Source organism: Berghia stephanieae, chromosome 3 (genome assembly GCF_034508935.2).
Source record: "Berghia stephanieae isolate SIO BIC M18660-M18661 chromosome 3, UCSD_Bste_1.3, whole genome shotgun sequence".
Classification (NCBI taxonomy): Eukaryota; Metazoa; Mollusca; class Gastropoda; order Nudibranchia; family Aeolidiidae; genus Berghia; species Berghia stephanieae.
Window position 1 is genome coordinate 76,211,254 of NC_088362.1, and position 27,448 is coordinate 76,238,701.

The following is a 27,448-nucleotide window of genomic DNA, read 5'->3' on the forward strand; positions in this document are numbered from 1 at the left end:
TTTGTGAGTGGCAAATGTTGTCCAAGAGGGAGATGAGCGGAGAGATGCGAAGGGAAGAGATACAAGACCCTTTAATGGAATTCTACTGAAAAGTATACGAGTTTCATAATTAATAAAGGCTACGGTATCTAGAATGTCTAGACTATCTGTCCTCGCCACACTCACAGTCGCAATTATCTTCGACTGCATGGAGTTGCAACATAGAGTATAGAGTATAGAGCCTAGGTGAGGTTAAAGTCAAAGTGAATGAGTGATCTCTCGAGATGAACGACAGTCCATACTGTTACTTACTAGCTCTTCTGCTGATTCAACAATTTACAAAAAAACAATAACTTTTTTAAAACTCTTGAAACATACGAAATCAATACGTAAAATAAAAACCACTTTTTTTTTGTGTGTGTGGTCAAATTAAGGTTCAGCGAAGGATGTGAAGTGCAGAGTCGAAATACGTCTGTCGTCTGCTGCTAACTGCCCGCAGTTATAACAGGGGAGACCACTCTTTTAATTTTCTCTCTTTCCAAGAAATCGTACCTAGGTTAGCTCTCGATAAGAAATCATTAAGACGGCTTCGATTTTCAGTTGGATTCTTATTTTATTCTAACAATTATAGTAGATAGATTGTCTGTACTAATATTCTCTGATGCGACGCAATCAAAAGCGTAAACAGGCAGGGTCCAAGACTACATAGAACATATGTACAGGCGGGTAGGAATGAAAAGCCCCAGTCAAAATGTGAAAAGCGATACATGAACATGACCGAAGGAATAAGAGATCTGAGTTGAATTCGACTGGCTGTGTTATTTTTAGAATATTCGTCACAAGCCATAATAAAACTTTCTGTCTATATATATAAATGAAAGTCTGTCAATTTAATCGTTTTATTTTTAGCTGACTGTGAAAATAATTTGAAACGGACTCTAGATTGTTTTAACATTCCACAGAACCAAAGAAAGACAGGACATCGAGTTGATTGAGAACAAGAGAACACCTCGCGAGAAAATTTCGTATTAAATAAAACTAAAGAAGGTGTGTATGTATAAACGCATTACAGAATTTGCTTTGATTTAAAATAGATAATATGCTAGAGACATCTTCATAAGTTTTGTTGTTTGTTTTTGTTTTTTGTTTGTTTTTGTTTTTTTTTTTGTCTGTTTTTTTTTGTTTTGGATTTTTTAAGGGGGGGGGGGGGGGGGGGAAGTGAAATGCACACCCCATTTTGTATATTTATTTCAAAATGTATTTCATTTACAATGTAATGCTTTTTTCTACACAGGGGATCAAGACTGCTCAACTTTTGAATGATAGAAAGTTATTTACTAGGTAATTGACAAATAATTATATATTTTGTCACTTTGATATTTTCAAAGAAACAAACAAACAAACAACAACAAAAAATAAAAATGGAGCTACTCTAATATTTTCAGCCTTTCGTGATCAATGCTTTTGTCCTGTGATGCATTTGAGGGTTCACTGTAGTAACGAATTCCCTTGTGAAGAATATACGCATAAGATTGTCCTAACTATCAGGTAACCTATGTGGTGTATTAATAGTAACACATCTGAGGTTTGATCCCTAGTCGAGGCAGGCTGATGTTAAAGGATGTTTTTTTGTTGTTGTATTTTTCTCTTTGCTTTGTCTGGCACTGTTTCAAACACACATTTTTTAGATCTTTATCTTACACCAGTTACATAGGCCCTTCACTCTAACTGGAGAATAGGTCAACAGTGAATCCACTCCATCATGTCCAGCTTTGTGCCATCTTCTCGGCTTCCCTCCACGCTAAGCCTTCAGTTTTTAAATCCCTCCATCAATGCCCTCCTCCAGCTGTTTTAGGCCGCCCTCTTTTACTCGTTCCTTGTGAGTTCCATGAAAGAGCCTACCAGGTAATATTTATTGCAGGCCTTCTCAGGGTGTTGCCCAGCCACTTCTATCTCATCATTTTAATTTTTACTCTATTTCTTCTTGGCCTGTCATTTCCCATAAATCTGCATTTCTAATTTTGTCAGCCATTTCATTTGTAATATTCTTCTCACACATTTGTTGATGAAGGCCTGTAATTTATGACTTGTGTTCTTATTCAAGTGACATGTTGTTGAGCCATTATGTGATATATGTCATATTTTTTTTTCCATTCATATTTCTCTAGAATCCCAGAATTTTTTCACCAAAAGAGTGTATTTTATTTGAAATTTTAAATTCTTAATTAGCTTTTTGGGATCCTATTCATCCTGACATAATGCCGTTTTGAGATAGTTGGTCATAATATACTTTGATTGCTTATTTTGTGACCTTTATCATAAAAACTGAAGAAAATTTAAGAACAGACATTGAAAATAATAGTGAATGATTTTCCAAATCAATTTTATTATCCAACCTGGCATAGCTACTGTCCAAATTAAATAGCGTTAAATAAGAGGCTTAAGTGTGTTATGTATCAGTGACTGAAAATATTGTTAAGTAGAATGAACTTCAATTCCAACAAGTCAAAATTATTACAAGCGACACATTGAATCTTCTTTTTTTGGTGGATACTTTGGTTTTCTTTTGCGACTTTTAACCCCATGAAATGAATTACTCTTCCTTTTTTCTATATGACAAGTAACTATTTGTTGCTCTTCTTTGGATTGGGACATGTGGTTTTGTAGAATAGTATGTTACATGAGAAGTGAGTGAAAAGTTCTTTATTAATTATTTTGAACGATGATTAACTGTGAGGCCATGGGGTCTTATGGTATGATACTTGTCTTTGGATCAGAAGGTCCAGGTTGGAGTCCTGCTTTGAGCATTGCACAGTTGGAAAAGGCTCTTAACTCACATTCTCTCCCTCTACTAATGTAAAAAAAAGAGTACCATGTCGTTAACAGCATTATCTCTGTCAGAAAAAAAATTATAATGTCACCTAACAGGCGTCACATCCGACATGTTAAATGTTGCTGTTGGCAAGGGACCTCTTGTAAAGTGCTTTGAGCACTATTAGTGGATATTGCCTTTGACATAGATCAACTAAAGGGAAGGATCATAAAAAATCACCTTAGAATTAAATAAACATCACTTATGAAAATATCAATAATAGATCTATATCACAGGTAAACAGAGACATATGAAGTAACTAACTTAATTTTTTTTTTTTTACATCTTACAAAGTTAGCCATAATTTGTACACTTCATATTCATTTGAATAAGAAGTTAATATAAGAATATAAGTCTCCATCCTTCGAGTCTAAAAAATCCAAGGATTTCATTTTGTTATATGTCGTTAAAGCCTTTTCTTTTTTTTTTCATGTGATATAAGCCTTACCATTGGGTGGGATTCCTGACCTCCCATAGTGGACAGGAAGGTACTTACTTTATCTTCTATTCCCCTTTTTTCTGTTTTCCAACTCGCTTTCTGTCTTTGTCTTGGAATGAGCTTACTTGGTTTTGTCCTGGTGCTGGCCAGATACCCTGGCTGGGAGGGAAACAGTCAAATGTATAGTTAGTTAGTTTTGGGAGATGATATTTTTTTCCCTTGTATATCATCGCTCTGTTATGTACTGTGTTATTTTCTCTTTTACATATATCAATATTTGTAAAACTTGAGTGTGTGCCTCTTAGTGGGTACCTGTGTTTGTGTCTGGATGATACTTTTAGGTGATCTCAAACTAAGAACACAGATAGTATGCTCTTGGAATCTACACCTGTTCCTTATTTGAATGCTTCCCCCCTTGTCTTATTTGTCTTGTGAACTTCCATTTGTAAATCTATAACTTTTTTGACTATCCCTTTAAAAAAAACAAAAAAAACATAAGCCTTTCCTTAATGACACAATTTGTCTCTAATTCTAGATGCAAGACACTAGTGGTGCTGAGTTACCTGAAGTGACAGATACAGATGTTGTGTATTATCTCCGTGACTTGAATAGTGACCTTTGTCAAGCCTGGAAAAGTGCATTTTCAGAATACAAAGACAATTTCAAGGTTTGATAGTGCAAAGAATACATTTCATTGCATTCTAAAATATAGTTATGACCAAAAACTCTCAAATATAGCAAAATACATTTTATCACTGTTTAACATAGTGAGCTTTGTCAAGGTTGGAAAATTGCATTTTCAAAATACATGGACAATCTGAAGGTTTGATAGTGCAAAAAATGCATTTCATTACATACTAAAATATAATTATGACCAAAAACTCTCAAATGTAGCAAAATATTATTTATCACTGTTTCTTAGTACAGTAGTCATAGCTTTTCTACCCGAGGCTCGGGAGAGCTGAAAAGCTTGCAGTTATCCGATCATGTAGTAATCCGATATTTGATGGGAAACAATCTTGCTGACTTTAAGGGTGTCAATAAATTATGGATTATCTCCTCTGACATCTGTATACATTGTTCAAACTATCAAATGGGACTACTAAGGTTTGTCAGAATTTTTAAATAATGAATTCTGTTATAGATCAAGCAATTTCATTTTTTCATAATCTGAAAATGATGGATCTTGAAACACAGTATTTCTCTGCAGTTTTCACACAGTGTGTAGAATGTCTGCTTCCAACATACCAACGATTTATAATTTAACATCAATAGTTATATTCTTTCTCTTGGCTGCCATGTTGTTAATAGTTGAATGATCGAACTTGAATGTCAAAGCTCTTAATGTTTATAACTTTAACAGAAAGAGTAATTGAAATCTGATTCATTGCTTTCAGTCAATCATTAAGACAATACATTTGGTACCATTCACATATGCATTTAAGCATCATTCAATGCAGTGCGCCCTGCTCTTCAGCCAATTGCGTTTATGACCCAGGACTGTTTATTCAATTTTGAGTCTTGACCCAACTCATTCCCCATAAAACAATAAATGCTTTGACCCAGCGTAAGCTTGCAATACCAAATAGGTTGCAATCGTCGGAGAGGTATAAACTCTAAATAGCGTTATGACACCTTGCCTGGCCTGGCAAACTTTACCTGTTTCAATCGCGTTGTAGACATCATTGGGCGAGTATTGTTGTAACAGATCAGGGAGTTTAGATGAGATCCAATACCCTGCAGTGCTCATGTCCATGGCTTGTTTTTTGCCATACACTTGTTTAAAGAACAGGGTGCGACGATCTTTGAAGCGTTGTATCCAACCATCTGATGGAAAGAAAGCGCAGATTTTGTGTGATATTGGACGTCCTTGATAATCTATGATGTGTGAAAGTGTGTTTCCATTGTCATTCATTTACACTGGTTGTAAAACAAAAATCTGATAGGAAAAGTAGAAGATTGTCGACATGGAGCATGCAATTATGAAGACTTATTACATAAGGGGACATGAAGGCTGAGTGATGTAAACTCTCACTAACGGATTATGACACCTCGCATGGCCTGGCAAATAACAAAGATTGGCCGTGTGTAAACTTTTGTTAACATTATGATTATGACACCTCGCATGGCCTGGCAAATGACGAAGATTCACAGTGTAGTAACACATAATTAGCCTTCGTAACAAAATTATGGCACTATCCCATGTCCCCAATCAATTAAGATGTTTGAAAATGCGTTTCCATTGCCATTGATTTACACTAGTTGTAAAAATATCAGATGAGAATAGTAGAAGATGGGCAAAAACAGAGTGTGCAGTTATCCGAACCTTGCCTGCAGCTATGGAGACATATAGGAGAAAAAATCTGTAACCCAGGAATAGCATGCAGTAATGCAATGCGTGCAGAAATCCGGCATGCAGAAAAGCGATGACTGCTGTATAAAGTTATTGCATTTTTATTTTGCCAACAAACAAAAATTCCAAATTAAAATTTTTCTTTTGTGTATAAAATGTTGGTATAATAATCATAAATTTCACATGTGATATATTCATTTCAATTTCAGGCATCAGTGGGGGATATTTTTTATGATGCTCCCTCTGCAGATGCAATCGTGAGTTGTATTTTTTTTTTAATTTTTTTTTTTTTGTTGGGTTTTTTTTTTGGTTTTCTTACATTATGCTTAATTGTGAAATAGAGCAAGTTTTCTCCATTAATCTTTATTGTTAAATTTACCTTTTTCTTCTTTAATTTTTCATTGACTAGGAATCAATAACAGTTGTACGCTCCATTTTTTTCAATGAAACAAAGATACTTTTCAATTAAATTCTTCAAATTGAGTTTGCAGACTTTTTTAGTCTCATTTTGTCTGTATGCCCAATTTTTGGGTTTTTTTTTTCTTGCGGCTTATTGAATTTCAATCAGATTTCTCTTCTGAACCACAACAAATTGCATCTTACCGTTCAGGCAATCATGCCTTATATCCTCAATGAAGCAATTGAGTGATTGTGTGATGTGATATTTTCACCTACTCTTTTTAGAAGTCTGTTGTCTCTTTTCAAATTTTAATTTAGACTAAGTGGCTAAAAGTCTCTTAGAAGACAGATGATCTGTTCACACAGACACGTAATTTGACAAAATATTTTTGTTAAAAGGTCATTTATTTTGCCATATCTCATGAAATATTTGAGTCATTATTCACTTGAAATAAAATGTACGTAAATTGTATTTTGTAGTTTCTTTAGTGACAATATTGTGATGTTGTGTTGTTTTGTTTTTGTTTGTTGTTTATTGTTTATGTATGTATACTATGGTATGTTTTACATATATGGCATGATTAAGAGTTTCATGGTATGTGAAATATCCAGGTTTCTCCTGCCAATAGCTTTGGATTCATGACGGGAGGGATTGACCTGGCATACTCCAATCACTTTGGAAAACAAATGTAAGAATCTGATAGATTCTCAAACTCAATGAATTGATATTGAACAATGGGAGATTTAAAAAAAATAAAGTTGCAATTAGGCAATGAGTCAAGACATTAATTATTTTTTAAAATAAATAGATAGATAAAATATTTGATGTCACTTTTAAAAATCTGATATTTTGAGCCAAGAAAGAAATCAGCAGTTACATTTGTAATTTGATCTCCAAATGTAAGGACTAATTTCGTTCTTTCATTTTTCAATCTCTATTTTGTTTTTTGATGTCGACCAACTAGCTTCTCCAATTTAAAGCAATAAGGTATGCACCGTACCTGTATAGCTCTAAATGATGATAATGATTAAAGATAATTGATGTCTTATTTCAGGCAGGAAAGACTACAGAAACTAGTGAGGACAAAATACCATGGAGAATTACTTGTTGTATGTATTAGAATTTCTTTCTTTCAAGTATTTTAAACCATTTTAAAATCCACTTTTAGAATCTTTTTCATTTTCTTCTCATTTTAATGCTGCTCCATTCTTCCTTACCCCTACTCTATTATTATTATTATTATTATTATTATTATTATTATTAGTAGTAGTAGTAGTAGTAGTAGTAGTAGTAGTAGTAAGGTAGTAGTATAGTATAGTATGTAGTAGTAGTATACTAGTATAGTATTACATCATCATCATTATTATTATTTTATTATGATTCTTAAAATTATTATTATTATTTTTATTATTATTATTACTATTATTATTATTGCTATTATTAATGTTATTATTATTATTATTATTATTATTATTATTATTATATTATTACTATTATTACCATATTATATATTATTTTATTTTAATATTATATATTATTATTATTATTATTATTATTATTATTATTATTATTATTATTATTATTATTATTATTATTATTATTTATTATTTTAGTATTGTTGTTGTTGAAATTTCTCCTCTGTAATCGGAACATTTCTCGCATTTCCCATGGTGTCAAAAACTGTTATTCTATGTTTCTCCATAGGGCCAAGCAGTGATCATCCCTGCGTATGGAGATAAGGCGATGATAAAGGAAAAAGATTTGTCCAATTTTAACCAGGGTAAACCATTCAAATGGTTGATATCAGCACCCACAATGAGAGTGGGCATGAATGTTGCCGACACTGTCAATGCCTATCTTGCCTTTAGGGCCATCATCTTAGCAGGTAATACAATCAAGCTTATATTCTTTGTTTTAATTTTTTGAGAGTTCTGCATATAAGGACTAATCAAGCTCATAAATATTCACATGGCTGAATGGATAAAGCATTGCACATCCATCTCGGAGATATCGGTTCAAGCGCTGCTACTTGCATCTTTTTTTTCTTTCCTTTATCATAAAATATAGCCCCTGTTGCTCAATTTGTGATGCTGCAACGTGGTTGATGCCTGGGTTATCTTTATTCTTTTCTCAAAATATACCCCAAGGAAAAATTTCACCCGAGGATGAATGAAGGAAATTTTGTTAGTTTTTTAAAAGTGTTTTACTCAATATTATAAGGCCAAAACTAGCATTTCATCGTTGTCACCCATCTTATTACTGACCTTGCTTGGATTTTGATAATAATATTTCCCTTTTTTTTTTGTTTGGTTTGTTTTTAAATTAATTCTTTAGAGCTGAAAAGTTATTTATCCACAGTTAATAAAAGTGGCACTGACGGTAACAACTGCTTGAATCCTGTTTGAGATTAGACCTAGTTACCCTTTCCCTGGTTGGAGGAGAGAAGCCTTTCAAAATTATGTCGTGGTATCAAAACAGTTCATTCCCTTGTAGGTCTGAAGTAAGCTACTGGGCTTACTTGCTTTTATTAAGTGTCTATGTATCTTTAAGATATTGCAGTGAGGCCTTCCACCATTTGGGACATTTTGATAGCATTTTCGTTGTTTTTTTGTTTGTTCATTTCATAATGTATCAGTGAGAGAGCATAACACAACACCAGGCAAGGAACCCATTAGGAGTGTCTTAATTCCTGGACTTGCAACGGCTGTGGGAAAAATGCCTAAAGGACAGTGTGCTTGGCAGGTAATAATGTATATGTGTGTGTGTGTGTGTGTATGTGTGTGTGTGTTTGTGTGTGAGTGTCTGTTTACAATTTTATGATTCCCATCACAATATGTTGTTGGAACTTGTGTTTACATATGAAATGACTTCTAATGACAAACCAAAGATAGATCCTATTAAAAAAAAATTGTCATCTGTGAACTTTTAAAGAAAAGATTAAAATAAAACTATATTTCACGCTGCATTGATCTTAGTTTGCCTTAGAACATGGTATTGATGTGTAACAAAGCATTTGCAACATAAATCTACTCTTCTAATTCATTCGTCACCTCTTTGGTGACTTTTTTTTTGTATACAAGCACTCTTCTAATGTTATTTTCAATACAGAAATGTGTGCAATAATAAGTGTCATGTCAATTAACTCGTAATATTTATTTAATTAGAAAAGTTGCTTGTGAGAAAAGAGCTTAAAATGAAAACGGACAATTGAATAAAGTAGCCAATCTTTGCTCAAAATTTTCTCAACAGTCGAGGACATCACACAAACTTTAAAAAATTCTGGGTGGGGATCCTGACCTCTCATAGCGGGCAGGGAGGTACATACTGTATCTTCTATCCCCTTATATCTGTTTTCCAACATGCTTTCTGTCTTTGTCTTGGAATGAGATTACTTGGTTTTGTCCTGGCTCTGGCCGGAGTCCTAGCTGGGAGGGAAACAGTCAAATGCATAGTTATTGTTTTGGGAGATGATATTTTTTCCTTGTAAATCATATCTCTGTTATGTATTATTATTTTTATTTTGAATGTATAATGTAAGCATTTGAGTGTATTCCTCTTTGTTGGATTTTGTGCTTGTGTCTGGATGAGACTTGTAGGTGATTTCAAACTAAGTACATTGGTGGTATGCTCTTGGAATCTACATCTGATCCCTATTTGTTCTCAGTTCCTCTTTGTCTTACTTTTTCTTGGGTGCTTTAATTGTAATTCTAGAACTTTTTACTATCCCATTTTCTTCCTTTTTACTGGCGCTGATATAACCTTAATGTGTTGCAAGCGCCGTAAAACCCTTAAAAACAAAACAAAAACTTTAAAAAATTATTTTGCGATTTCTGTCTTGCTCTATTTTTTAAATGTCACTTAGGGCTACAGTGTTAAAAGCGTGACTATTTTGCTCTAATATGACTTTCTAATTCACTTTCGTGCTAATACATTAAATATTTTTATACAATTTTTACTGACATCTCATTTTTCTATTCAAATTTTTTATATGCTGCAAGCTGTTTAAGATAAACTGTCAGGAATCAAACAAAAATTTAATCTTTTCTTGATTATTATCTTGTTCAAAACTCATAAGGGAAAACCCTTGTAAAAGAGGTTATTTTAAGCAGACCAGAATATGCAAGAGTTGTACATAGGTCAGTTTTAATGATAGATACACAAATAAATATACGAGGTATTAAAGGCCAATTGGCCTAAATAACCCTTCACGTGATATAATAAGGTATATTTCTTGTTCACTTTATATCCCTAGATGTTGCAAGCGTATGAAACGTTTGTCATCGGAAATCATCAAAATCGATTAGAGCCCAGGTGCCTGGACATCATGTACAGGGATCACCAAAGACTGATTGAAGTGAGTTGCTATTATATGCTCTGAAGATGGGTCAGTATTGTTGTCTTAGGAGTTAGTAATAGTGACTGTTGCTGTCCTGCAAGGAGTATTTATCAAATCAGACCAAAATCGCTGCAATTTTCTGTGCTTTATTTTTTCTTTTGATTTTTATTTATACAAGTCACCTGATGTGTCTGATGACTTTTTTTTTGTACTAGCAACCTTACAATATCCGTCACTGCTTAAAGCCAGGTATTAATTCACAAGGGCCACAATGCCGGGGAATGGTTTTTCAATCATTGTCAACTATATAGTGACTGCCCTTACCCAACATTGCTTGATTTTGTTGCAAGATTAATACCATAAAGAATTTCTTAATCGAACATGATGGAAGTTTTCTTCTTTGAGTGGTGGGTGAAATATTAAAATAGGTTTATTTGATGACTAACTATAATTGAGAAAATGATTACTCATATTTAGGATTTTAGGGTGGATAATAAGTAAGTGGATAAACTTTATTAATCCTTAAGGAAATTGGTTTTACAAACGTGGATCACAGGATGAATATATAAACGTTAAAGAAAAAAGTATTATGATTGTAGTTATCTGATATGTTGCTGCCGTCTTATCTTTTTTATTTTGATTTTCTTTGTAATTTGCTTTTTCTATTTCTGTCTCTCAACAGGGGAATTGTGGACCCAGAGAATGTAGACCAACACAGCAGTGATCTGTGATTTATTTTAATTTACAAGTGCACAATTTTTGTAGTAAATTCTAAGTTATTATTACATATTCCATAGTTAGATCTTTGTTTTGTGTTGTTATTGTAAGATGTAACTAGACTAATGCTTTATATCAATTTGAACTTTTCATATGGTGCCAATTAACTTTTAAGTGACTAAGGTGCTGACTGGCCTGTATTTCATACCACTGATTCTTACCCTTTTCTTGCCAGATTAGAAATATTAAAGAAAATTTTCACTTGCTCTCTTTTTAGGGTGCAAGACTGACCAGGTAAAAATAAATGGCGCAATGTCTTTTAATTTTGTGACTTTTTTCTTTAAATCTATTTCTACGCAGCTATGGTAGGTAGTGAGTGGATTTTTGGTGTCAAGGCAACGCTAATGGTTTAGCAAAGCTGAAAACGAATGATAGCATAAAAATTAAGAGCGATTAAGCACAACACACTTATACGGTTATTACCTTACTGTAGGCTGTAGTCTTAGCCCTTGTAATGATTGAGATTCCTCCTCCTTTAGTTTTAACTATATACAACAAAACAAAAAAAACCAAAAGAATTAAAGAAAGCAATGAAAATTATAAATCCAACCTCTCTGGTTGTTTAATTGTGCGCTTAGCCCTACGCAATGGTAGCGGCAGAGACTCATTTACACAAGGTTGAGATGCAGAAGTAGTATCATTGGGATTGGGACTATCACCTGTACACGCAGACGCAATTGTACAAGGTTCAGTAGTATCATCGATACTATCGGATGTACAAGTTCTGTCATTTTCCTCCCCCATGCTAGAATTGACTAGGCCCGGTGCATTGGTATCAGTATCATTATCGCTATCAGAACACGTGCGTGTTCTAACTTGGTCCTGGTGCCTGCGCACCACACCATGATTTTGAGTGCTGACTCTGAAAGATAATGGTCCAGTTTTGTCAACCACGACACCTTGTATCCATTTACTAGAACTGTTATACGCCCTGACGAACACATGATCGTCCATGCCAACATCCCGATCACGGGCATGTTGATCGTGAGCGCGTTTTTGTGCTAATTGCTGAGTACGCACATGACTTTCAAGCGAAGGATGCAAAAGATCAAAATGGGTGCGAATTTTTCGACCAAATATCAGCTCAGAAGGACACTTTCCGGTAGTGGTATGGGGAGTATTTTGATATTTCGTTAGAAATCTGAGCACTTTCTCTGCTAGCGTGCCTTTTGAAATTTTTACCATCGCCCGCTTGAAAGTCTGTACAGCGCATTCTGCCAGACCATTCGATGATGGCTGGTATGGCGACACTGTGATGTGTTTTACCCCATTGGCCAACATGAATTGAGAAAATTGTGATGAAATCCACATGGGACCATTGTCCGTGACAACAAATTTTGGGAGACCCATAGAGGAAAACACATCACGGAGTTCCATAATAGTCTCAGTGGCAGTGATCTTGTTCATGAATTTTACTTCTATCCACTTAGAATGAGCATCTGAGATTATCAGGAACATTTTGCCGAGAAATGGTCCGGCAAAGTCCATATGAATCCTTTCCTATGGTTCTTCAGGCCACACCCAAGGGTGTAATGGCGCCTTAGGAGGCTGCCTGCCATGCAGTTGGCACTGATAACAGGATTTTACTGCTTGTTCTATGTCCGAATCAATTTTGCTCCACCAAACCCATTCACGAGCATGTGCCAGGGATGCCACTTTTCCGGTTTTAGCCGGAAATCCGGTTTTTTTTTTACCACCAGCCGGTTTTAATCCGGAACCTCCGGTTTTTGTCCGTCGTCACTATTCAAAAAAAGAATTTTTTTTTTTAAAGAAGAAGAAAAAAATCGCGGTAGTTTAACACCGCCCATCCCCATCACTGAATTTACCGTGTCAAACATTTCCCTCAAAACCACAAAATCACCATTATGTCTTATGTCATATTTTGACACCTGTGCAATAGTCTCGTGAAATTTAGTGACTGTCCCGTTTTTATGACGTCGGGCCAGACTGAATGGCACCAGATGTCACAATTGACACAGACGACCAGTGGTGTTCTTTGATTAGCTAGTAGTTGATGGTTTGGTTGAAGGGGAAGGGGAGGGACAAATCTCTCTCTCTCTCTCTCTCTCTCTCTCTCTCTCTCTCTCTCTCTCTCTCTCTCTCTCTCTCTCTCTCTATCTCTCTCTCTCTCTATCTCTCTCTCTTTTCTCTCTCTCTCTCTCTCTCTCTCTCTACTTCTCTCTCTCTCTCTCTCTCTACTCTCTCTCTCTCTCTCTCTCTCTCTCTCTCTCTCTCTCTCTCTCTCTCTCTCTCTCTCTTTCCCCTTGCCTTTCTTTCCATTTCTCTTTTCTTTTTTTTCTTTTTTTTTGATATAGAATTCCTAAGATCAATTCATAAATTATTCTCTCTTTCGCAACCATCCATTAAATCATCTGGTTATACAGAGATAATACATTAGCCTAGAATAAAGCAATGGTGGTCGGCTTAGTTTATTCTTCTGTCTTTTTACCTTTTGACTATGGCTTTTGTGAGATTCCTGGGTTGTATTTATAATCTGAATAACCACTAGGTTTCGTTAAAAAATAAAAGATATTGTAGCCTGCTTTATAAAGTAAAAATCAAAACAAAACTACACTTTCTGGCCTTTTATTTGAATAACATTGTAGGCCTTTAACATGTGGAAAGGACAATTCATTAAATGTTTACAAAAGTAAATTTATGTTTAATGATAAGAATGGATTTATATTAGTTATAGTAATACATTACATAATACCAATACAAAACTATGTTCCTGTTATTTTTACACTTTGCTTGCGTTTGACCGATAGACGGAGACATTTTCCTCCTTTTTGACAAATTGCTATTATTATCACTGAATGAAAAACACTCACCAAAACCACTACATCATCTCTACCACCACTACTATTACAACCACCACCACATCATCATCCCTACCAACACTACTACTGCAAATAACACCACATCATCCCTACCACCAGAACTACTACAACTACCACCACATCATCATTCCTACCACAACTATTACAACCACTACCACACAATTATCTCTAAAAGACCACCACTACTACAACCACCACCACATCATCATCCCTACCACCACTACTACTACAAGTACCATCACATCATCATCTCTTAGACCACTACTACTACTACTACTACTACTACTACTACTACTACTACTACTACTACTACTACTACTGCTACAATCACCACCACATCATCATCCCTACCACCACTACCACATCATCCCTACCACCACTACTACTACTACAACTACCACTACATCATCATTCCTACCACAGCTACTACAACCACCACCACACAATCCATACGACCAGTACTACTACAACCAACACCACATCATCATCCCTACTACAACCACCAAATGTAATTACACTTTCAACTTTTGAAATTCTCCGAGTCGTGTCAGGAATTGCTGCGAGACAAATTTTGGATCGCATCTCAGTGAATTTGAGTGAAGTTCAAATTTATAGGTTATGGTTGCATGGGTGATTCATGATCTTCACAATGAAAAATTTTCTCTTTTTATGTGACCAGTCATTCTCACCCCTGATAGCTTTATAATTTGTCTATATTTTGTTTTCAGCACCTTATTTTATCAATTTGAAAACTGTTAACTATCCTTTCTTTTCTGTGTTATTTGCTCTCAATTGCAAGTACTGAAACAATATTCCAAATTTGATATTTTTCAAATCCCTACGAAGCCCTTGACGTTGATTTGTATCTCGTCCGCGCAAGTTTTCAGGCTTTTTAAAATTTGCCTGGTGGCATCCCTGATGTGCCTTCATCCTAGCAATTCCCACATGTGTATCATGGAGTAGCTTCAACACATCACGCTGCAAACTGCGTGGAATTACAACACGAGTGCCCCAAAGTAAGCAATTGTTTTCAATGCTCAGTTCGTGCTCACGAACTTTAAATCGCCGTAGATCCTCATTTACACTTTGTTCAGGCCAACCATTCACTACTTTGTCACAAACTTGGCTTAGAATGGGGTCTTTCCTAGTTTCGTTTCTGATTTGTTCTGAAGTGATAGGCAGTTTCTCTAGCAAATTGAATAGGGATTCAATTTCTATCGGAATTACGCTAGGTTCCGACTCGTCTAATGGCAGTCTGCTAAGCGCATCTGCGTTATTGTCCTTTCCTGGGCGAAATTTTAATTGATAGCTGTAGCCAGCCAGCAATATTGCCCAACGTTGCATACGAGCCGAAGCGTGCTCAGGTAAGGCTTTATGCTCACCCAATAAACCAAGTAAGGGTTTATGGTCTGTGAATATAGTTATGTCATCTCCATAAATGTATTTGTGAAAGCGTTTCACACAAAACACTAGCGCACAAGCTTCTTTGTCTTATTGAGAATAATTCTTCTCTGCACTATTCAAAGTTCTACTAGCAAAAGCCACAGGGGGTTCATGGCCATTGTTGTCAATTTGTGATAAAACTGCGCCAACTCCGTAAGGAGAAGCATCACAAGTGAGAATGATGGGTATGTTAGAATCAAACAACAACAAAACACGATCTGATGTGATGCAAGACTTTGCGTTTTTAAAAGCTTGGTCTTGCACCTTACACCAGTGCCAAGGAACATCTTTACTGAGTAGTTTGTATAATGGAGCAAGCATATTAGAGAAATCAGGAATAAATTTGGAATAATAGTTTACCAGTCCAAGAAAGGATTTGAGTTCTGTCACTGAATTGGGACGCGGAGCTTTTCGATCGCCTTGACCTTGTTGTCTAATGGATGTAATCCTTGTTTATCGAGTCGGTATCCCAGGAATGTGATAGAGTCAGAGAGAAATTGACATTTATCCTGCCGAATGGACAATCCATTGTCTTGAATTATGTTGAGCACACGCTCCAAAGTCTTCAAATATTCGTGGTCGTCTTTTCCTGTGATGAAAGGTCGTCAAAGTAAACGCAGCACTGAGGTATGTCTTTGAAGAGTGAATCCATGACTCATTGAAATAAACCGGGACTTGAACTCAAACCGAAACACAGATGTTGATATTGGAATGAACCTTTGTGAGTGTTGATGGTTGTAAGTTTTTGCGACTCACTGTCTAAAGGCAGCTGATTGTAAGCATTTGAAAAATCGATCTTCGTGAACTTCTCGCCACCGGAAAGTTTGTCGAGTAGATCCTCTGTTCTAGGAATGGGGTGCTTGTCGTTTTCAATGCATTTGTTTACTGTTGTTTTGTTATCACCACACAATCTAATAGAATTATCTTTCTTCTTTACTGGAACAACCGGGGTGGCCCAGTCAGAAAATTGCACTTTTTTGATTATCCCATTATTTTCTAATCTTGTAATCTCTGTTTCTATCCCTTCCCTAAGAGAAAAAGGAGGTTGCCTGGCTTTCGAAAATTTTGGGACTGAATCTGGTTTCAAATGACCGTGATTTTTTAATTTGCCATTGTCACCAAAAACATTACTGCCCTTAACAATGTTTACTCATTCTTAATGTCTAGTTAGGATGTCTAGACAAAGATTCAACCCTCAAGACCTTGACTCGTGATAAAAACGAAGTGCACACCAATCTCACTGCATGCCAAGAGACTGTATAGTGTGGAATAAGTTGAGCTTAATCTATTATTATTATCATTATTATTATTATTATTATTATTATTATTATTATTATTATTATTATTATTATTGTTATTAGTATTTTCATTTTTATTACTATTATTATTATTATTATGCTCTGAATACAATCTGGATTAGAGATTAATTGATTGCAACAATAATGAACGACAAAAACCATGAAGCGCACTCTAACTTAAAATCACATTTTGTTTTTATTTCTTAAGGATCATTATTATTATTATTATTATTATTATTATTATTATTATTATTATTATTATTATTCTGGGTGGGGTTCCTGACCTCCCAAAGTGGGTAGAGAGGTACTTACCGTGTCTTCTATCCCCCTATATCTGTTTTCCACCGTACTTTCTGTCCTTGTCTTGATTTGTCCTGGCCCTGGCTTGGAGGGAAAGATGATATTTTTTCCTTGTTTTCCAACATGCTTTCTGTCTTTGTCTTGGAATGAGATTACTTGGTTTTGTCCTGGCCCTGGCCGGAGTCCTAGCTGGGAGGGAAACAGTCAAAAGCATAGTTATTGTTTTGGGAGATGATATTATTTTCCTTGTAAATCATCTCTCTGTTATGTATTATTATTTTTTATTTTGAATGTATAATGTAAGCATTTGAGTGTATTCCTCTTTGTTGGATCTTGTGCTTGTGTCCGGATGAGACATAGGTGATCTCAAACTAAGTACATTGGTGCCTTGGAATCTACGTATGATCCCTATTTGTTCCCAGTTCCCCTTTGTCTTACTTTCTCTTGGGTGCTTTGATTGCAATTCTAGAACCTTTTACTATCCCATTTTCTTCCTTTTTACTGGCGCTGATATAACCTAAATGTGTTGCAAGCGCCATAAAACCCTTAAAAACAAAAACGAAATATTATTATTATGATGATGATGATGATTATGATGATTATTATTATTATTATTATTATTATTATTATTATTATTATTATTATTATTATTATTATTATTATTATTATTATTATCATCATTATTATTATCATTATTATTGAAATACAGTGCAACTCATTAAAGTTCTCATCATGTTACAACATTTAATTTAAGATGCCCTTAGTATTCCCTACTGTTTCTATTGTCATAGTAGAATCTTTGTAAACTTGACAGTCATGAGTTTTATAATTCATGTAAATTATGCTGATCTATCAATTGAAAGTTATCAGTTGCCAGTAGGTATTGTATGAACAATCTATATTGATTATTATTTTTTTTAGATTTTTATCCAACAATGGTCACACTGAGAATTACAATAATTACATTCAGGTTGCTTATTTAGCATCGTTATGACTATGTTTATACACACAACTGCAATATATTATTGGTTGGGATACTTATGTTATTCAATACTCAGCATCTCAGTTATTATGGGTTGTGCGTTCTGGTTTTTCTTTCTTTTATATCATTTATGGTATGTGTGATTTGAATGCCTCCAAGTATTGAGTATCTTGGTTGAAATGAGTTGTAAATAATAAATGTTTCTCTAACTCTTAAGTCTTCCACTTTTTAATTTTAGAAGAAAAATACCAATGTTACTCCCATGTCACTGCTCAATACATGTATATATATTAAAAAAAACAAATATTGAGAGCCATTTTTTTATTTGCTGTAAACTGTGGTTCATTTTTAACCTTGCTATATTTATTGTGTCTTTCCTAGGCTAGGAATATAAATTGGTTAATGTGCGGCTTTATGGTCTTGTGGTATGACAGTCATCTTCTGTATGTAGATTCCTGGTTCAAGTCCCATCATGAGCGGTACAAAGTTGATACCTTGGAAAAGGATTTTTACTTACCTACATTTTCTCACTCCACTCAGGTGTAAAATGAGTACCTGATCAGTAACAGTGTTCTCACTTGAAAAAGTTGTTAAAGGCTTAATGTCTCATCCCATATATTAAAGTACTTTGAATACATTTAAATGATATTGCATTGTATAAAACCTCAATTTTTTTATTAAATAAATTTTTAAAAAAATTAAAATAGAATTTCCATCCATAAACATCTTGTATGATCTTATTATTTGTTGAATTTATTGCAAGAAAATAATTATATAAATCATTTGCACAAACTGCCTAGCTTCTGGCCCCTATTCGAACTAGTCTCCTTTGTCATAGTTTTCTCGGGTGCTTTTGATCTCGAATATGTAATGTTTTACTACCCCATTTCTACCTTTTTTCTAGCGTTGAAATGACCTACAAGTAAAAGCGTTGCAAGCGCCTTAAAACAAAACAAACTTATGATTATGAAATTTTCCTCTCCTTTTTCTTTTTTTTTTTTTGAGGGGTGGGGGGTAGGAAGGTAACTTAATCTGAGGGTAGATTTGAGCAGGTCAGAGAGGGACGGAGGGTAATAAGAATTTCATGTCAGTAATACAAGCTTATTATTATTACTACTGGTTGATTTGAAAACAAAATGCCATCAGGTATCGTTTCAGATTGAGCAATAGTAAAATTTTTGGGGAAAAGAACAAATAATTTATGTTTGTGCAAATATAATTCCAGCTTTCCAGCATCCCAGGGTATATAGTATATATAAAGAACAGTACAATGCATGTAAATTCGTAGTTTATGTTACCTAGATCACCCTTACTCCTACCTTTCCTCTCTGCTGTCCTAGGGGAATGAAGCTACATATTTTTTTAATCTATTGTTTTATGACGGGTTCAATGCAAAGATTTAGAACTGTTCTCCCACATCTATAAATGTATGTAGAAATAGCCAGAAAAAAAACCCTAAAAAACTTGGATAACCATTCACATTATTTGTCTGCACAAATAACTTTTAGATAATTTGTATGTACATACTGATAATCTTTTAGAAGAAATAATGGTATTCTTGATTTTCTTACAAGACCTTATCATTGAAGTTTTTATGAATTGAACAACAAATAAAAAGAATTCCTGGAGTAGTTAGTAGTCTACAACAATTTGTCATTTATCATTCATTTTTGCAGTCGTAGACATTGTTGTCTTTCAGAGAGAATGCAACATAAAACTGTAATTTTCTTTTAGACAAAGGCATTGAACAAAAATGATTAGAACAGCTTTTAAAAAAAAGACAATTCTTAACAGGAAATAATTTGGACTCAAAACTCTTCCTCGGCCGACAATAAAATGTTAACATTAACTGTTTTTTGTTGTTGGCTGAAGGAGATTTTTTGAGCCTAAAACGTTCCGCAATACGTATTTTGTTCTTTTTTGAGGTTGTTATATTCATATTTGTTCAAAACGTTTTACAGTCCAAAGTTTAGTATTCTTGCTGAAAAGGATATAGTAGGTACTCAGATAATTTCTAATAAATTCTAATACAGGCTCTCTGAGAAAATAATTAAAGAAGAGGAAATGTTATCTCTCACAGAGAAATATACTTTCTTTTAGTGAAATGGACATCAGATTAGGGGAATAGTGGACCGTACTAACAGCAAACTACCCGCCTGATTCAAATATTAAGATTGCTGATGTATGATATTAATAGTTAAGATGTGATTAAATAATGAAATGTACTCGTTTTGCCTCTGTATTATTTAATATTTTTATTAACAATCACAATCATATAATAAAACAACATTCAATAATCAAGGAAATATCAAATTCACAAAATTTTTCATTGGGGAATACCTTGACTCAATTGGTAGAGCATCAAATTGATATGTAAAAACAATTTTTTTTTTTTTTTTAATTTTCTTAAATCTTCCTTTCTACCCTGCAGTGAATTGACTCCTAATTCATTGCAAATAGTGCTTGAGAGGAGGAATATTTTGATAGCTCAGTTGTGGAGCATATGCCTCACGAGCAGAGGGACTGGTTTCAGTCCTGGGTGCAGTTAAGTTTTTTTTTTAACCCCTCTGTCCACCCACATTGATTGAGTAGCTGAGTCTGTTGAATTTAGCATTTTAAAAATTCTGATAGACTATATCGTCTTATTCAATATATAGCAAACAATAACATTAGCGAAAATGGGGTAAACTATCATTGTATCAGCACCATGTCTTTGAAGAGTAATATTATTGCTTATTGCTTTGCAATGGACTAGCATCTTATTTGAGGAGTGGCAAGCAATTGTTAGTGCCTTTTGAAAAAAAAAAGAATTGCTTCCAGGAGCCTATGGCTGTGCCATTACTACTCCTACTGCTTCTATTATTTCATTGACTCTCTTTGTTCTCCATTCGGAATTAGACTCGTCAGAGTTCCAATTAAACATCACAGGTAAGTTCATTTAATTTTCGAATTATCCCTGTCTAACTCTACAGAAAGCAGGTTTATCTTAATAGGATCCTGTACTCATTCATTATATAGCAGGTATACACTTTATTAAAAATTTATTTCGAAAAGATTTGAAAATGAAGATAAAAAATTCACAAAGTTACTTTCTGACACACAAAGATTAAGTATATTCTTAATAAATAAATAATTAATGAATGGACAAATAAATAAGCAAATAAACTTTGAACATTCATACAGTGCACCTTAACAATTTTTTTATCAGATTCAGTTTCAATGCAGAATTATTGCCAAACAACAAAATTAATAACGACATCAAGCAATGGGGAATCAGCCTACAACATAACCCTGACCACAAAAATCATAGAATAGACGACATCAATAAGAAGGAAGTTGTGTACGGTTTTGTCAATTCTATCAGTTTTGTTGATATATTGTTTGGTCCTTTTTTAAAAAAAAGTTTCACTCAGTGAATCACTGCCTTGCTTGTGATACCTAGGTCTGCTCAGCCTCAGTAAAAAGGATGATAATAGAATCGTCACAGTGAATGGATTCAGAATTTAGCTACACTACAACTACAAGCACCCTAAGAAAAATTTAATTAAGAATGCTTGGCTCGTTCAAACGATGAAGAAAAAGTATAGTCTGAGACTACCTAGAAGGAATAATGTTATGAGAACAAACTACTAACTAGAAGGAACAAAGCTATGAGAACAAACTTCTATTTGAGAAAAAGTGAATTATGGATATTAATATTAATTTTATAAATTAGAATACTTTCTGAAAGTCAGCAAAATAATGGTTTATCCTAAACTTTATCAAGATAAATTTTGCCACATCAGTAAAGTGTTTTAACTATTAATGAAGGAACAAGAATGAATTCTGACACTATAAAAAGCTGATAAATTTGTTTTGATCCTCTGTCTTGTCAGGACTTGAAGTTTGAATAATAGAACACCGGTTTCTGACAACGAAGATCAGTCTTTTTTCATGTAAATGAGAATAACTCTATTCCAAAATGATATTTGTATTTGTATCAAATGAATATTTACAATTTATGCACTGATAATTGACTAGGTTCTCTTTACGTTTTATAATAAAGAGTGCTCATTGATGTTCAGTAGACCAAATTTCTAAATCAGACTAAAAAGATACCTATTCGACATCCTTTCAGTAACAGTACTCATTCAATATTATTTGATGATTATACCTCACTCACACCTGCGAGTAAAGTTCCCATATATGGTCACGAAAACAGAGCTCAATGGACTGTTAAGATGAGACACCTAATCAAAATATCAAAATGGCCATTGCCATCAATTACTCAACAAGTGCCACTCAGCTCAGGCTTCAATCTGTCTGCCAACTCTTCCAATCTAAGTGCTACCCTCACGTCACCTGAGACTCTAAGCCGTCCACTCATGTAGGCATGAAAGGGACTGAGGTCTCCTGCTAACATGATCTGCAGGTCTTCCATGGTTGTACTAATGGTAACATCTGGGTCACCTGAATAAAAACTCCCTCTGGCAATAGAGCCATGGCCTGAAATGAGAAGGAATAAATTAATCATTCTCTAAGAAAAATCCAGATAAACAAATAAACAAAAAAAATTGGTGAAGATCACACTAATATATAAAGAATAAAATATGAGTATGAGCAAATAATCGTCTCACATTTCAAGGGTTTTTAAAATTTATCTTGTGTTTCATTTTATTTTTTTCTTCTCACCATATATTTTATAGCTATGCATTCTTCTTTCTGTTTAATATATATAACTTATCTATATCAGTGCCTGCTACATATTACATAAGTTTCTAATATGACTATCATGATCAGATTTTCTGTTTGACGTACCTACTCATAATTGCAAGAAAGTAAAAAGAAAACACAATATAGAATTATTTCAACACATCTTTAAATATCAGACTATATTTTTGAAAGTCATGTTCAATCAAAAGAATTCCGATCCAAAAGCATTTGAATCTGAAAGGCAGATTTTATGACAAATAAGTAAACTCATCAATACATTGTTTATTTAGTGGAATAAAAATCTGTCAACTTCAATAGAAACCCAATTCCTCATTCCAAGGAAATAATAATAACAATGTTTTTACATAAAGCAAACTCAAAGTAAAGTAATGATCACGTTGGTTGCCGATTTCTCAAACCCTGGACCAAAAAGGATACAGAAGATAATGATGATGATGATGGTGGTGGTGGTGGCGGCGAAGACCATACAACAATGACATACACATTAACATGATATTCAATGGAACTGACCATGGCGTAGATCTAGATAAAAGAGACCTCCATCATGCCCTGCAATATCAAACTGGTACACTGCTTCCACCTTCTGCACAAGACTTTCGTCCAGCGACTTTTGAATTAATGAGAGAAGCTGATCACTGCCAACAGGGGTAAACCCTGAGGCACACGGCGGTTGTACAACTGGTTCTGTAACATTTGTCTTTGTTTCATCCACATCAATTTTGGTGTTGGAATCTTTTTGATTGTTTTGAAATGCAGCAAAGGCTTCTGATATCCCCTGACCTTGTCCTTAAGAGGAAAATCAAATGAAAAAGAAATGATACTTCAAATTACCTTTCAGCAGTTGTAGGGCAAAAAGAAACAAAACAAAAATCATCAAAAAAACAAACCAATAAACAAATCACATACAAGGAACCAGATAGAACACAAATAAATACAATTTAGATCAAAATGTCATACATTCTATGCGAGAACTTTATGTTAATAATAATAATAATATAATTTACTTATATAGTGTCCATTAATCCACTGACTAGTGCTCATGGTGCTGAACAATCACTCAGACTATATAAACTATCATATACACTAACATACGTACACACATACAACAGTACACTCAAATCCACATACGGAAACTTCTCTGCATACACATACGCAAACTCTTTACATACACATTACTATACCATCTACCCTAATTTAAAACATATAAAGCACACTTATTGTCAAAATAAGCTCTTCTAAATAGTTCGGTTTTCAGTTTCTTTTTTAACATATCTAAATTTTCACTGGGTGTTTTTTTTTGGTATTATATGAAAGGGACTTCCACAACCTAAGCGTGGCTACTCTAAAGGATTTGTTGTTAACCTATGACCTGTTATAAGACTCATATCACTAAATCTTAGCAATCTACCAGGTCTATAATAAAACACAAGTTCATGGTGTCAGACTAACATAACATAACATGTGGTATAGGGCAAAATAGGATAAGATCCTTTGAATGCCCTTAATATTAATTAGTAATGCCATAAATCTATTGATTAAATATTACAATAACGATACACGTGGTAAAGATAGTATTTCAACTTAAATGTACTCATGTGGTGTACAAACATATATCTTTAACCGTGACATGCAAAGCGCACACACAACCACACACACACACACACACACACACATACACACGCGTATAGAAGATAACCATAATAATATAATAATGCATAATATATACATACAAGATTGAAAGCCATGTCAACAGCAGAGCAAACAAGTATTATTCGTCATATATAAATCTCCCATCATATAATTCCCTGTCTACTAACACCTTGAAATAATCCATAGATTTTGCATTCTTTGTTTCAAATTTCAAACTGTTCCATTTCTGAACAATACGAATACCGAACCAGTTTTGTCTTATGTTTGTTTTGCATCTAGAGACAAAAATCTTAAACTTGTCCCCTCTAGTAAAAGTAATATTAGAATATGAAAAAAAATCAGAAAAGTCTATCCTATCCAGACCATGTACCAATCTATAAACCTGAATTAAATCCCCACGAATTCTTCTATATTTCAAACTGGGTAAGTCAAGAAATTCTAACCTTTCCTTATAAGATAAATACTGTATTGTATAAATTTTTTTGGTAGCTCTCCTCTGTACACTTTCAATACTAATAGATTGTCTTTTATATAATGGGCTCCAGATGCAATTTCCGTATTCTAGAATTGGTCGAACGAGCGATTTATACAAATATAAAAATGTGGTTTTATCAAGACTTATAAAGGTTCTATATATTATTCCCATCATTCTGTTTGCACGGCTTACACAATTATCAATATGTAAATCAAAATTCAAATGTGAATCAAAAGTAACTCCCACATCCTTTTCATAAGGCACAACGGAAAGTAGATTTGACATAGAAGTATCGGTAAAATAATTATGACATGGATTATTTTTTCCTATATGTAATACTTTACATTTCGAAACATTAAAATCCAAATGCCATGTTGTAGACCATTTGAAAAGTGAAAATATATCATTTTGTAGAATGTTATGATGTTCAGTTGTACTATAGATCTTTGTATCGTCTGCAAACAGTTTGCAGGCTGAATTTATGCCACATGGTAAATCATTTATATATAAAAGAAATAAAAGTGGTCCCAATACGCTTCCTTGGGGTACACCGCTAATTACATTCTTAAAATCCGACCCCACACCATTGACAATGACCCTTTGTATTCGATTATTAAGAAAGTCTTTAATCCAGTTAAAGATATTCCCTTTAAATCCATATGTTTTTAGTTTAATGAATAATCTCTCATGAGGTACAGAATCAAAAGCCTTGCGGAAATCAAGATAAACAACATCAATGCATTGATCACGATCAATTAACTTGGTAAAATCCTCCATCACCTGTAAAAGTTGAGTAATGCATGATCTCTTTGATCTAAAACCATGCTGGTTATCGTTTAGTATCGTATGACTTTCAAGAAAGTCCATTATTCGGTCTTTCAAGATAGACTCCATAACCTTACAGAGTATGCATGTTAAGCTGATGGGTCTATAGTTTGCAGCATCTAGTTTGCTTCCCTTTTTATGAATGGCAGACTATGAAAGGAGCTTTGGCAATAACATAAAATCTTGAATTAAATTCGCTGTTTCATCGGCAGCCAATGCAGAATTTCCAGAACTGGGGAAATAGGATCATCACGCTTTGATAACATACCAATCTAGCTGCTCTGTTCTGAGCTTTCTGCATTCTTTCAATATTGTAATTTGGACAACCAATGAGCAGCGCATTACAATAATGAAGTCTACTAACAATAAAAGAAGTGACAAGCATTTTAGTGATTTCAGTGTCAATCAAAGACCTAATACGACCTATGTTTATAAAGAGATAGTGCCAACTCTGGATAATTTTGGTGATGTGATTATTCATGGACATATTATGATCAAAAAATGCACCCAGATTATGAACATAGATGTTGGAAAGAGAAACTTTGCAATCTGCTAGATCAATTATATCCATTTTAATACCATTCCTGTAAGGTCCCAGCTAATCTCACCTCCGAATTTTTGGATGGTACACAGTGCAGTGCGACAGTGACTTTATCAATAGTTATGAATATATGAGCTTATTATTGTTAACTCTTTAAAAACAACCTCAATTTTTTAAAAAATAATTTTAAAATAAGGGTTTAATACACTTTTTTTTTTAAAGGCTGCCAATTTTAAAATAAGTCTATGGTGGCTATATTAGAACCGGTGCCTTCTGACCCTCTGATTCATATGTGGGGGGAGTTACTACTTACTACTACATGAAAGAGTGAGGTGATGACTTACCTTGGTTAGACATGACAGCATTAGCCAACTGCATGAACACAGAGGGTAAACCAGAGTTGCCACCCATGCCACCAGGTCCCAAAAGCCCTGGGGGCATCATCAGGGTTGGAGTTGGCTTAGGGGGAGGGTTGCTTAAGACCTTGATTTGAGATCTGAATAAAAAAAAAAGGGATCATCAATTCTCTAATGGTATGACATTCGATTCCTGAGTGGGTGATGCAAAATTACTCACACTATCTCACCATACTCAGATGTAAAACGAATACCTAGACAGTAACGGCGTTATCCTGTCAAATAATGAAAAAAATTGTTTTGCCACCTTTCAATAAATCCTGTCTCATTGTCCATGCTCAGTGTTGCAGTTGCCTTGGCACCTTTGTACAATGCTTCGAACACATTAAGTAGTGGATAATGTAATGTATAAAAGCTCAATCCTGTTTTCTTCTAATTAAATAACTGTGTTCAAGGGAAGGATTAAAACATTGAGAGAAGGGTTAAAACATTACAGTTTGCGCTTGGAGTTTATCTATATCATTTCAGTTACGGTAACCTCAGCACATAATATCAAATCCTCAATGCCTCTCTCCTGAATATTTATTCCAGCCCATACTATATATAAGAACAGCAAATACCCGTGTACTTTTTCATAAACTTAAACAAGTGCATATATTACCATCAATAATGAAGTGTACGAGAATTAAAGAATTCAATGTAACTAACCAAGGCATGTTTTGAATGGCTGTTTCATTATGGTTCATAAGAGGAACAAGGAACCAAACTCGTCAATTAAGCACCCAAATGCCTCTTCTGTAGTTATTGTAGCTATCTAAAGCTGTATAATTTATGCTTATGTTAAAACCTGGGGTATTGTAATATTATAA

The 27,448-nt window shown here is 34.2% G+C and overlaps 3 protein-coding genes across 8 annotated transcripts in view; 1 reads left to right on the top strand and 2 right to left on the bottom strand.

The window, feature by feature from the left end:
- Positions 1-547, bottom strand: part of LOC144968469 (uncharacterized) — a 35,738-nt gene extending 35,191 nt beyond the window's left edge. The window contains exon 1 of the mRNA XM_078906873.1: positions 292-547. The gene's annotated coding sequence lies outside the window, so the exon portion shown is untranslated. The remainder of the gene's footprint in view (positions 1-291) is intronic.
- Positions 501-18,705, top strand: LOC144968472 (uncharacterized protein aq_987-like). 4 transcript variants are annotated; one of them, XM_078906877.1, is made up of 10 exons: positions 501-535; positions 942-1,026; positions 3,826-3,957; positions 5,853-5,900; positions 6,655-6,731; positions 7,098-7,152; positions 7,748-7,928; positions 8,679-8,785; positions 10,296-10,397; positions 11,062-18,705. In XM_078906877.1, the coding sequence occupies exons 3-10, from the start codon at positions 3,826-3,828 to the stop codon at positions 11,101-11,103; spliced, it is 744 nt and encodes a 247-aa protein (XP_078763003.1). In that variant the 5' UTR covers positions 501-535; positions 942-1,026; the 3' UTR covers positions 11,104-18,705. The 4 variants fall into 4 exon arrangements, 3 of the variants coding, with proteins under 3 accessions (XP_078763003.1, XP_078763005.1, XP_078763006.1); XM_078906879.1 differs by lacking the exon at positions 501-535 and adding an exon at positions 681-705; XR_013644594.1 differs by lacking the exon at positions 501-535 and having other exon boundaries at positions 723-1,026; positions 11,062-16,066; positions 16,473-18,705.
- A 1,549-nt stretch (positions 18,706-20,254) lies between these two features.
- Positions 20,255-27,448, bottom strand: part of LOC144968470 (stomatin-like protein 1) — a 13,747-nt gene continuing 6,553 nt past the window's right edge. For all 3 annotated transcript variants that reach the window (XM_078906875.1, XM_078906874.1, XM_078906876.1), the window contains exons 8-10: positions 26,568-26,719; positions 23,243-23,518; positions 20,255-22,504 (exon numbers count right to left, since the gene is read on the bottom strand). In XM_078906875.1, coding sequence (XP_078763001.1) covers positions 22,287-22,504; positions 23,243-23,518; positions 26,568-26,719 — 646 coding nt within the window. In that variant the 3' untranslated portion in view covers positions 20,255-22,286. The remainder of the gene's footprint in view (positions 22,505-23,242; positions 23,519-26,567; positions 26,720-27,448) is intronic.

Bases quoted from the DNA above. Each gene is read 5' to 3' on its own strand.
- LOC144968472 (XM_078906877.1), top strand. From the start codon at position 3,826: ATGCAAGACACTAGTGGTGCTGAGTTACCTGAAGTGACAGATACAGAT. The intron at 3,958-5,852 runs GTTTGATAGTGC...TTTCAATTTCAG, and splicing joins AATACAAAGACAATTTCAAG to GCATCAGTGGGGGATATTTT. The intron at 7,929-8,678 runs GTAATACAATCA...ATAATGTATCAG, and splicing joins TAGGGCCATCATCTTAGCAG to TGAGAGAGCATAACACAACA.